General features: G+C 55.1%; 1 protein-coding gene across 1 annotated transcript; it reads right to left on the reverse strand.

Moving 5' to 3' along the window:
- Positions 1–4,841: 4,841 nt before the first annotated feature.
- On the reverse strand, positions 4,842–7,159 carry LOC104334819 (tubulin alpha-1C chain). Its single transcript, XM_075428206.1, has 3 exons — positions 6,943–7,159; positions 6,602–6,750; positions 4,842–5,813 (listed from the first exon to the last, which is right to left on the reverse strand). Exons 1-3 carry the CDS (start codon positions 7,121–7,123, stop codon positions 4,842–4,844), a joined length of 1,302 nt encoding a protein of 433 aa, XP_075284321.1. The 5' UTR covers positions 7,124–7,159.
- Positions 7,160–12,746: the final 5,587 nt, after the last annotated feature.

Below are 12,746 nucleotides of genomic sequence, written 5' to 3' on the forward strand. Positions count from 1 at the left end.
CTTTCATATCTCTTCTTCCTCCTTCTCTCCCTCCTGATCTCCTCCGTCCCTCTTCCTGGACATTTCCATACGCGGGGAAGAGGCTCATGTCCACAGCAGGGCAAGAGGATGTGTCACCTCGGGAAGGTCCCTATTAAAGCTACGATCTCTTGAGTTTCCAATGCTTTGTTCTCCCATCACCTCCACTGGGTGCTCGGTTGGGTCTGTCTGGGCCCATGGCTTTTCCAAAACAAACATTCTCCCAGCTCAGCCTCACCGCCTGGTCCCCACCATGGTCCAGACCCTACTCCCTTCCAAGACCCCATTACACAAGCTGTCCCTACACACAATCATCACTGCATTGGGAAGGGAAAAGCAAGACTGGTCAGGGCACCTCAGCAGAGATTTCCCACTTTCTCCTCCTGGGGACTCTCTAGGTTTTAAGATTGCCTTGCAACCACCCTTTAACACGCTGGCACCTTCAGCAGTCACAGTTGGGGCAGCATCAACCTCCCCATGCACGTGGCCCTTCACTAGTGTCCCCAGGTCACCAGTTGGCCCTGGCCAGGGCCACCCAGTCCCCTCAGGTGATTTTGGACCCTAAGACTACAGATGCCTCCCTGGCTGCTCCAGATCCACCCCGTGGGGTTTGTCCTTGTTGGCCAATCTACTCCTGCTCACTTTTCCGCCTCTCTCCCTTTCCCAGTCGACCTCTGTACGAGTCTTCCAGCTGGTACAGCTTCAGTTCCCCATACACAGAATGTCCATCCCCCTCTTCTCCACCCTCCACTGAGTCCCAGCTCACCAAGCTCCTACCTCTTCACCTTGGACTATTTACCCCTTCCTTTAAATCTCCCTTTCTCCTCACCTCCCTGCCCAGCTCCAACTTGAAATTGCATCTCTTGGCCTCCATCCCTGTGTGTAGGAGGCAAGTGAGGTGGAGAGAAATTTGGCCCTCCTTCCCCAGGAGACATTTTCCAAGAGCAGTGAAGCAGCTACCACCAGCCCTGTCCAGGGCATGGCCATGGGGAACACTCCAGGTGGGACAGTAAGAGAGGACAGGTCTCCGGTTGAAGACGTGGCAGATGGACCCACCAGCCATCTGCAGAGATGTAGCTGGAGGCATCTCCTCTCCACACCGCTGGGCACCAGGAGAAGGCAACATAGCCAAATTCAGCCCCAGCAAGCTGATGCTTGTGTGGTCAAGGCTCCTAATTGACCCACAGTCCAGGACCCAAACTCAACTGAAGCCTGAAAAGCAAAACCAAAAGAATCCACCAGGTCCTTCAGCATCTTCCCCTCAGAGCACACACCTCCAGCAGACAGCACACCAGCATGGCCCCAGCATCTCTGTGCAATGACCTCCTCCTGCTCCAGCTCTCAGCGTGTACGGCTGAGGTCTTTCCTTGTTGCAGTCTGCTGTAGCCTTGGACTACGTGACTGTTTATGTATAACTTTCTACGTTTTTATAGCCCAACAGCCTGCACATCCATCCTCCACTGGCATATTGAGCTCTAGGTCAGCAAACATAGGCATTGTCCCCATTTTACACTCAGGGAAACTGAGGCACACGCGCACACTCTTCTCTGGTCAGGCAAAGCCCTGAGGTTGTCCAGACTCAGCCTTTCTGATGCACAGGGCTGCCTAGAAGAGCAAGGAGCAACAGAGGAATTTGCTCAGAGCCAAGGGAGAAATTATTGCTTTGAGCAGAAAGTTGAAGAGATTTTTTCCCTGTGCTGGCCAGTGAGCTCCAGTAAAGCACTGGCCCAGGCTGGGAACAGTCTTGGCCCCACCATCAGCCGCCATAGGGATCTGCATCAGCCCTGCTTGGGGCCCTTTCCCAGCACCGGGTTAGACAAGGGGAACATCTCAGACCCATGCTAAGCACATGCAAATCATAACATCACATCCCTGGGGCTCACACAGGGTCTTTCTTCTGCTCCCCCTTAATGAACGCAATTAAAATGGAAGTGACACCACGGGAATAGATAAGCCAAGGTGTTTGCTGGCACCAGGCTGTGCTTGCACGTGCAAAGCTGAGATGGGGCCAGCAGACAGCAAGCGATGGGGAAAGCAGAGACGCCTCCCGCATGCATCTTCCCCACATCAGATCACAACAGCCTCAGCAGCTCTGATGCATTTTTGCCACCTATCAGCCGATAGACCTGTTTTAGAGAAGGGACACTGAGGAACAGAGAAGTCCTGTCTCCCACCTGGGTGCCAGCAGCCAACGGGTCCCTCGCTCCTCTCTGGCAGTGGGACCCAGCTGCGTGGGGCAGGCTGGGGGGAACTCAGGGCTCTGCACTGTCCATGCCTTGGGGCCAGGGAGGGGGATGCTGCAAAATTCAGGCATGGCCAGGGTAGCCAGGTTGCCTTCAAGGAGCTGGGAGAGCCCGGCTTTCTCATGGCACCAGTGCTGGAGAAGTCATCCCAGCCCCAACCCCAAGGCAGGAGCCCCATCCTGCAACTCCTGCCCATCCCCAGGAGATTCAACCAATGTGCTGTTTGCATTGGAAAAGGGGGAAGGAAAGGAGAAAGCACATTTCCAGCTGTGCAGATTGCAAAGAAAGTCTTAATATTCAGCCTCTTTATTTAAATTAAGAAAAACCAAAATTAAGAAAACCCCCCAACACTCCTCCCAAATAACCCACCTGAAGCTCTTTTCCTGATTTCATAGCAAGTGCCCTTAGACATTGTGGGGAAAGCAATGCTGGATGAGCACTGAAAAGCTGCTGCCATTGCAAAGAGACAACCCTGAAGCTCACAGGCATTCCCCACAACGCCCTGATGGAGCTGCCAGGCTGTCAGGGCAGAGGGCTGGACCGTGCTGTGGCTGCAGAGATGTGCGTGGCCCCAACAGCCAGACTTTTCCTCCACTCCCAGCACGGGTAAGAACTGTGCAGCAGCTCACACCGTACAGCTCTGCATTCAAGAGCTATCAGGCACAGCAGAAGACTTACAAATGAGAAGAAAAAAATTGAAAAGGTACTTTTTCAAAGCAGGATGTTGAACCTCCAAGGAGCAAACAGGGCATTCAACAGATCCATGGAGATGAAGCCCTTCCAGTGTCATAAAATGGGATGGTCTAGATGTGACCTCAGGCCACCGGACAGGGTACAGCCCCTGCAGCTATGGGTAGTGAGATGACCTGCTCTGCTAGGGAACCATGAGGAGGGCAGACCATGACCCCTAGAACAGGAGCCCTCCATCCCAGGACATCCATGCTGAGCAGAAGAAAAGCTCCCCCTAATAAAACAAACCAAAAATTCAAGGCACCCTCATTCAGCTCCAGGCCAGGTACCCAAGAGGGGAAGGCAGGGCTGGCCTTGGACCTGTCTGAGCTGCTGTCCTTCTGTTTTGCACCCTCCTCCTCTGCTGGAGGGTGGTTTGGGCATCCCTTTGGGGTCTACCTCAGCCCTTTGCAAAGAGGCATTCCCCAGAACAGAGCGCTGTGTCCAGAAGTCCTGGGAGGCTCAAAGGAGGCACAGGAGAGCACATCCCCTCTTCTGCAGCCAGCCCCTTGCCAGCCCCAGCAGCCTTGCTCCCCCAGGCAGAGGGCAGCTGGAGGTGACACAGCACTCAGGAGCTCCCACAGAATCACAGAATGGTAGGGATTGGAAGGGACCTCTGTGGGTCATCTAGTCCAACCCGCCTGCCAAACCAGGGTCACCTACAGCAGACTGCACAAGACCGCATCCAGGCGGGTCTTGAATATCTCCAGAGAAGGAGACTCCACAACCTCCCTGGGCAGCCTGAGGAGATTGGCCCCCCCACTTCCCCCAGAAGCCCAGCTGAGCAGCAGCAAGTGGAGGCAGCTTTCCTAAGAACCAACCCCCCTCCACCCTCGCCTCAGGGTGTTTAAACTTTCCTCCAGTGCAACCCAGAGCCAACACTGTCAGCCCTTTAATCACAGCCTGACTGCGGACCCAGCTTCCCCAGCACAGCCCAGGCAGCTCCTCTTCTTGGATCCCTTCCTGGGAGGAGACTCCCCAGGGGAGAAATCACCTGCTCCAGTCCAGGAGATCTGCAGAGATCAAGCTAAGTCCCCCTTTTCCAGCTCATCTGTTGCCTGCAGGGGTTTTGCATCATGTCTGGAAAGCAGCCATCACCCAGCACCAGAGGGAAGAAGGCTAACTGGGGAGACAGCTTCTTGGCTTGGAGCTGACAGTGAGCCAGGACATGGTTTGGATGCTTTTGCAGAGGTCCAAGAGACAACCAAGATAGTTGAATTCTCACCTCCACTCCAGCCAGACTTCCAGGCAGGCCCAGCCCGGGCAGCAGGACATAGCTTGCTTTAGCAGGGCTCTGCACAGCAGCAAGGGACCAGAGCAAGCTGACCCCACTCCCTGCTACACCTGGGAGCAGAGAGCAGCACAGAAACCCCAAAGCTGGCTGCTTCAGCACATGGACAGACCATGGGCAGCCCATGTCCTGGTGGGATTGCCTCCCCAGAGTTCCCTTTGTCACAGCAGTTCCACAGCCCAGGTCAGACAACTCACATCATGCTGTCACCCAGCCCAGCTCACAGGGCTCAGCCCAGCATCTACAGGCATGAGAGCCCTGAAGGTAGGGCTGAAGAGACCAATGCACCATGGGAACCACCCTGCAGCCACCACCCCCACTACACCATCAGCCAGCTGCCAGGGTGGCACATCAAGGCAGGAGAAGATGCTTTGCTGGTCACCATTTATTCAATCAGCTTTGTGCATACACATATTGACCAAGTTGCTTTACGGCCAAGCTGCAGAGCTCCCAAGTGCCATCTCCTCAGACCCAGCCCACCAGTCCCTTCTCTGGAATAAACTGCAAGACTGGCATACAAAAATCTTCATCCACAAGCTCCCTTCCCACAGGTGACAAGATTATTCGTCATCATACTCCTCTGCATCTGCCAAGTCCCTTCCAACCTCCTCATAATCCTTCTCCAGGGCAGCCAGGTCCTCCCTGGCCTCCGAGAACTCCCCCTCCTCCATGCCCTCCCCCACGTACCAGTGCACAAAGGCTCGCTTGGCGTACATCAGGTCAAACTTGTGGTCCAGGCGGGCCCACGCCTCCGCAATGGCCGTGGTGTTGCTCAGCATGCAGACAGCCCGCTGCACCTTGGCCAGGTCTCCCCCAGGCACCACCGTGGGAGGCTGGTAGTTGATTCCTACCTTGAAGCCTGTGGGGCACCAGTCCACAAACTGGATCGACCGGCGCGTTTTAATGGCTGCAATGGCCGCGTTCACATCCTTGGGCACCACGTCACCCCGGTACAGCAGGCAGCAGGCCATGTACTTGCCCCGGCGCGGGTCACATTTCACCATCTGGTTGGAGAACTCAAAGCAAGCATTGGTGATCTCTGGCACCGACAGCTGCTCATGGTAGGCTTTCTCTGCTGAGATGATGGGGGCATAGGTGGTCAGCGGGAAGTGTATCCGAGGGTAAGGCACCAGGTTGGTCTGAAATTCAGTCAGGTCAACATTCAAAGCACCATCAAATCTCAAAGAGGCTGTTACCGATGAGACAATCTGCCCAATCAGCCTGTTGAGGTTGGTGTAGGTGGGACGCTCAATGTCCAGGTTGCGGTTGCAGATGTCATAGATGGCTTCGTTGTCCACCATGAAGGAGCAGTCCGAGTGCTCCAGGGTGGTGTGGGTGGTGAGGATGGAGTTGTAGGGCTCCACCACTGCTGTGGAGACCTGCGGGGCTGGGTACACCGAGAACTCCAGCTTGGACTTCTTGCTGTACTCCACGGAGAGCCTCTCCATGAGAAGGGAGGTAAACCCGGAGCCTGTGCCTCCCCCAAAGCTGTGGAAGACCAGGAACCCTTGGAGGCCACTGCACTGCTCAGTCTGCAGCACCAGGGAAAGAGCCAGAAGCACCAAGTTACTCCAGTTATACTGGTCTCGCTAGACTTCAATAATCTAGAGTACGGGGTTCAACCACCAAGCTTAAGGCCTTCTTTTTTTCTCCTTAACTACTGCTTACACACACCTTCTCAGCCCTACTCCCACCAAGTGAGATATATTAGGCACAACCAAGACAGCTACTTCTAAATTATCCCCTCTTTCAGCAGGAAGAGAGGCCTGGCCTGAGAAGGTGACACATTGGGTCAGATAGAGACAGATGATACTGGTAGCAGTCAAGAAGATCAGGCAAAGTCTGCAGGCCACTCAGAGGTCCCACCTAAATCCAGACTATCTTAGTGTTATCACAGCACTTGTGAGGGCCCATAGGGGTGAAACCTCACACTCCAGAGGCAGCCACAGAAGGGAGGAGAGGCCTAAGGTGTGACAGCAGCCAGAAGCTGAGCCAAGACATTGTTTGGGGTGTGAGGTTGGCTCAGGGTTGACACAGCAGACACTACACCCATCAGGAGAAAGCCATCCTGCCTGGACAGTTAAATCACAGCTGCTGGTTTTCCTGCTTCAGCTGAGGACATCTGTAGTGCCTGGTTTTCCCCTCATATCCCAGCCAGCAACACATACACCCACAGACATCCCCTCCTGTTGTTCCAGGTCACAGCGGCATGGTCAAGCTGACCACAAGCTCCTTGCCCTTCCCACCCATTGCACCTCTGGATGGCCAGGGCAAAAGCAACCAGAGGGCTGATGCAGAAGACCCTCCCTAGGGTTCTTACCATTTTACGAGTCCTGTCGACAACCAAGTCAATGATCTGCTTCCCAATGGTGTAGTGGCCCCGAGCATAGTTGTTGGCAGCATCTTCTTTGCCACTGATGAGCTGCTCCGGGTGGAAGAGCGTGCGGTAGGTGCCAGTCCTGATCTCATCTGCAGGAAATAGAGATTTCATGAATGTCACTGGCACAACAGTCACTGTCTGCCAAGCTACCCTAATTTAGATGCAGTCTCACAAGGGAGCTGGCAGCCTCAGCAGCAGTCAACACCACACTTCAGGTCAGAGAAGGTACTCCACCCCCACCTCCTTCCCTCCAAGAGGTGTGGAGACCTTCCATGACTTACCAATGACAGTGGGCTCCAGGTCAACAAATACTGCTCTGGGCACATACTTCCCTGATCCTGTCTCACTGAAGAAGGTCCCAAAGGAGGAGTCTGCTTGTGCCGAGGATGCAGTGGAGGAGATGATGCCATCTGGCTCGATTCCATGCTCCAGGCAATACAACTCCCAACAGGAATTGCCCATCTGGACACCAGCCTGGCCAATGTGCACTGAAATACACTCCCTCTGCACAGGGATGGGAGAGAAGGGGAAGTCAATGTGCAATGAGGATTTAGACTGAAGCTGGAACTTCTGGATCTCCTAATGGAGCACATGGCCAACAGCCTACAGACAGGAGGAGCTTTAGCCCAGCTTGGTGGCAGTCAGGGCATTTTCTCCATAGCAGGCACCCAAGAGCTGCTGAACACACAACAGCCAAGCATTAGCCCTCCAGAGAGGTGTTGCAGTCTCCCACCAAGGCAGAAGCAGAGATGAGGGCATCACAGCAGGTCCCTCTGCATCCCACCACTGTCATCACAGGGCTCAACAGCCCTGCTCCCAGGAGCAGACCACCAAGGTCACCTGCTGAACCTAGAGCACTTGATGGCTGTCAGGTGCAGCTGCTCACAGGGTCTTCTCTTTGCTCTGCTGATGCTGCCTTGGGGCAGAAGATGGGGCACAGCCAGCCTTCCTAGGAACTTCCCCTGGTGCTCACAGCTGGGGAAGAGGGAAGGATTCAGCCCTGCCAACCTGCAGGATCAGCTGGCTGGAGGCAGCTAGAGAGCACAGGGAGGGACTAATTCTGTACCTCCAGTTACCCCATGAAGCACCTGCTCTTGGCTTGAGCCACAAGGAAGAGTCCCTGTGCAGAAAGTGCAGTTGAGCTGTTGAACTCCTTGACACAGGAGGCTCTGAAAACCAGGCTTTTGGGTTCACAGAGACTGGACTAGAGACTTCCACTGAGGCTTACTAAGGGGGAAAAAAAAAAAACAAACCAACAAACTACACACCCAGCTCAGGAAGGCCTGAACTGCAAGACAGAAGAGTCTCAGATGGACTTCCCCAAGGCTTGGTCCGCCCTCCCCACCTGCTTTTAGCTGTGGCCTGGGCTGGAGACCCAGCACAGCAACTCTCAGACTCTCTTCATGCAGGAAGGCTGGCACAGCAGGACCCCTCCCAAGCCCAGAAACAGGACAGCAACAGCCTACCCTAGAGCAGAGGGTCCTGCCCTGAGGGCGGGTGTCTGATGTATCAGCCCTCAGCCACCACTGCATTTCTCTTCCTACACAAACAGTCCCAGAACAGCCTTAGCCACCACCCAGACCAGGGCCAGTCTTCACAAGCAGACACCTTCACCCCCTGCTCCAGGTCTGCCTCAGCCCCACACCAGCACCAGGTAGGCACCTAGCTCAGTCTCAGATGACACCAGCAAGGCTTTCAACGACTCTTCACACAGCAGGACAGGCAGGTCTGAAGGCATTCCAGCAGGGTAGTCCTCTCCAGGCCAGGAAGAGGCAGACACCAGGCTTGCCAGACCACCCCAGCTCTGCAGACCAGCTCCCAAGCACAAGCTCTACACCCCCAGGAGCCCCTTCTCCAAGCCTTACATGCTCCTCCAGAGCCCACCACCACTTTCATCCCCAAGTAAACCTGCAGACCAAGGGCAAGACACCTTCCCGAGGCTGGAAGGAAATGCTACCTCCAGCTTCACCCTCCCACAGAGCTGGGAAGCATCAGCCATGGCCATCAGAGACCAAAGGCAAGCCCCACAGCTGCTCACCATGGCTCTGAGCTCCTCTGCACAAGCCCAAGCACCTCCCTGAGAGCACAGCCTGCCTACCTGCCCCCCCAGGGGCTTTTTATAGCAGGGAGAGCTGGGCTCGCTGCTGAGGGGCTCCGTGCTCCTGCCCCCTCCCCCTGCAAGCTCCTGCTCTGCCAAAGGCTTTGGGTGTGTCTGCCCTGGGAGGGAGAGCCATGGGGGTCATCAAGGGGCCTGGAAGGACTTGCACCTGCAGAGCCACGCAGGCTGGGGTTTCTTTGGCTTTGCAGTGCTCCTTCAGCATTGCTTTCCCCACAATGTCTAAGGGCACTTGCTGTGAAATGAGGAAAAGAGCTTCAGGTGGGTTATTTGGGAGGAATGTCTGGGGTTTTTTTAATTTCTGATTTTTTTATTTAAAGAAAGAGGCTGAATTTTAAGACTTTCTTTGCAATCTGCACAGCTGGGAATGTGCTTTCTCCTTTCCTTCCCCCTTTTCCAATGCAAACAGCACATTGGTTGAATCTCCTGGGGATGGGCAGGAGTTGCAGGATGGGGCTCCTGCCTTGAGGTTGGGGTTGGGATGCCTTCTGCAGCACTGGTGCCATGAGAAATCCAGGCTCTCCCAGCTCCGGGGCAGCGCTGGCTCCTTGAAGGTAACCTGGCTACCCTGGCCATGCCTGAATTTTGCAGCATCGCCCTCCCTGGCCCCAGGGCATGGACAGTGCAGAGCCCCGAGCTCCCCCCAGCCTGCCCCACGCAGCTGGGTCCCACTGCCAGAGAGGAGCGAGGGACCTGTGCGCTGCTGGCACCCAGGTGGGAGACGGAACTTCTCTGTTCCTCAGTGTCCCTTCTCTAAAACTGGTCTATTGGCTGATAGGTGGCAAAAATGCATCAGAGCTGCTGAGGCCGTTGTGATCTGATGTGGGGATGATGGATGCCCTGGAGGACCTGGGACAGCCATTGAGAGAGGTGATGGTACATAGCACAACACCAGGGCTGAGAGGTACCAGTGAAACCATCACCTTGCAAACAGACAGCCGTTTTATTTTCCATGCACCACACACAAAAGCAAGGAGTGATGATTCCACACTGAGTGGTGCGGTCAAAATGCCTGAGGGCCGGGATGCCATCCAGAGGAACCTGGACAAGCTCGAGAAGTGGGGCCGTGTGAATCTCATGAGGTTCAACAAGGCCAAGGACAGGGTTCTACACCTGGGTCAGAGCAACCACTGGTATCGATACAGGCTGGGGGTGAAGGGATGGAGAGCAACCCTGCCGAGAAGGACTTGGGGGTGCTGGGGGATGAAAAGCTGGACATGAGCCGACGATGTCCCATGGGCTGCATCCCCAGCAGCGTGGGCACAGGGCCAGGGAGGGGATTCTGCCCCTCTGCCCCGCTCTGCTGAGACCCCTCCGGGAGTCCTGCGTCCAGCTCTGGAGCCCCCAGCACAGGGCAGAGCTGGAGCTGTGGGAGCGGGGCCAGAGGAGGCCCCAGCAATGATGCGAGGGCTGGAACCCCTCTGCTGGGAGGAAAGGCTGGGAGAGCTGGGGCTGCTCAGCCTGGGGAGGAGAAGGCTGCGGGGAGACTTCATTGCGGCCTTTCAGTACTTAAAGGGGATCCATAAAAAAGACAGGGACAAACCTTTTAACAGGAGCTTTTGCAGTAGGACAAGGAGTAATGGTTTTAAACCAAAAGAGGGTAAATTTAGACTAGATACAAGGAAGAATTTTTTTACAGTGAGGCTGGTGAGGCATTGGCCCAGGTTGCCCACAGAGGTGGTCGATGCCCCATCCCTGGAAACATTTAGCGCCAGGTTGGAAAGGACTCTGAGCAGCCTGATCCAGCTGAAGATGTCCTTTCTCATGGCAGGGGGTTGGGCTGGATGGCCTTTAAAGGTCCCTTCCAACCCAAACCATTCTGTGATTCTGTGATTTCAGTAATGAACATCTGCTCCGGTTACATCCGCCCCGGTGCTGTGCTGATGGCTTTCCAAGCTGCAGGAGCACATGGCTGCACTCCTGCCCTTGCTCAGACTTGCTGAGTTGGCTCGTGGCTCCAAGCGGGAGTGATGCTCACCCCGTGTCCAGCCCAGGCTGCTGTCACATTTTGGGGGTATTTAACCAGCATCTTCCAGCCCCAGCTGTCTGTGGGGAATGGAGCCACCAAGAAAAGGTGTCAGACCTTGAGACCATGCCTGGAAACTTCCCAGCACGTTCACTTGTGGGCACCAAGGCAGAAGTCATCTTTGCTCTTTTAAAAATCATCTTTGAGCCCTGAACAGTAAACAGAGCAGTCACTGTCGCCCTGTGAGGGTTATTGTCAGGGCTAGGGGCATGGTGCAGGGACAACCAGCTGCAAGCCCAGGAGGTGGCTTGGCCCTGTCCCCAGCAATCAGGGAGTGGGAAGTGGCCACCTAGGGAGGATGAGAGGAGACCTACTCAGCTCCAACGTCATTGGGATGACCAGCTTTGGGACATCTCAACGGGCTCCATCACCCTAGCAGAGCTGAAGATGAAGGAGAGGACCCGTCAGATGAGGCAGGAGCTGATTACCATCCCCAGAAGGACCAGCCTCACAGGGTAGCCTGATGCTCAGCCTCTCCAAGAGCAATGGGACATGCCCAACATTCTAGCTCAGGTAATCTCACAGCAGTGAGTCAAGCACAGGAAGTTCCACCTGAACGCGAGGAAGGACTTCTTCACTCTGAGGGTGATGGAGCACTGGAACAGGCTGCCCAGGAAGGTTGTGGATTCTTCTTCTCTGGAGATATTCAAGCCCCACCTGGACGCGGTCCTGTGCAGCCTGCTCTGGGCGACCCTGCTTCGGCAGGGGGGTTGGACTAGATGACCCACAAAGGTCTCTTCCAACCCCTAACTTTCTGTGAGGAAAGAAGAGGCTTCAGCCCTAAAACGATCTTGTTAAGGACCCATCTACTGCCCATTCACGCAGCCAGCACCCCAGGCTAACTGCAGCCAGCAATGAGCTCTGGGCTTCTTCCATCTCCGTGCCCCAAGTACAGGACAGAGCAACACCTCCCCAGCCCTCTGACCCTGCCTGGCTGTACCTCCCAGCCCAGTGCTTTGGGAACATCTCCAGAATCATACCTCCACCAGGGCAGCTGTAGCCACAGGGCATGGAGGAGGTCTGGGGGGAAAGACTGACTCTACTGTGAGACAGAGCCCAACACTGAAACACAGGGTGGATGTGGGGTTGTGGTATAGAACAAACACAAAGCATAACGCAACAGCCACAACCAGAGCACCTAGAGACTCAGTGCAGCATGGCACAAGCCAGTCTGCTACCCCCCAGGCTTATGAACAATCAGGGGCATCTGATTGCTTTTCATCCCTAAGACCTGGCTCACCTCACAGGATGGTAGGGGTTGGAAGGGACCTCTGTGAGTCACCTTGTCCAACCCTCCTGCCAAAGCAGGGTCACCTACAGCAGGCTGCAGAGGACCTTGTCCAGGCAGGTCTTGAATATCTCCAGAGGAGACTCCACAACCTCCCTGGGCAGCCTGTTCCAGTACTCCATCACCCTCCTCAGGGCAAACTCTGACCCCAGGCACACGGGGCTGGTTTCACATTCACACCAACTCCCGAGCAAGACCCCAGCCCAGATCTACAGCCCTGCCCCAACTAGGAGGTCTTGCTTACACAACAAACATGCTTCACCAGAGATGGTGAGGAGGCAACGCCCCCCCCCCCCCCCCCCCCCCCCGAAAGGTGCTCTTTACCCAGGCACCACTCTCCATTATGGCACTGGTCAAACTGGGGCTTCCTTGCCTACTCCCAGACATAATTCCTCTGGGCTGCTCTTGGGGGCAAGATGAGCAGCATCCAGCTCCAGACAGACAAGTCCATGTAGAATGTAGGTCCTTTCCCTCACAATAATAATTATGGTTGATGATCCTCACAGATGGCCTACCCAGAGCACACCCTTATCAGCATTTGATCTTCTCCAAAATAACATCCATGCAGTAGGGACCTCCCTGCACCAACAACCTGACTAAATCCAAAGAACTCAAAGCAAAAAAAAAATGTCTTTATTCAAATACAAAAGGCTTG

The sequence above is a fragment of the Opisthocomus hoazin genome, chromosome 8 (genome assembly GCF_030867145.1).
Source record: "Opisthocomus hoazin isolate bOpiHoa1 chromosome 8, bOpiHoa1.hap1, whole genome shotgun sequence".
In the NCBI taxonomy this organism is placed as follows: Eukaryota; Metazoa; Chordata; class Aves; order Opisthocomiformes; family Opisthocomidae; genus Opisthocomus; species Opisthocomus hoazin.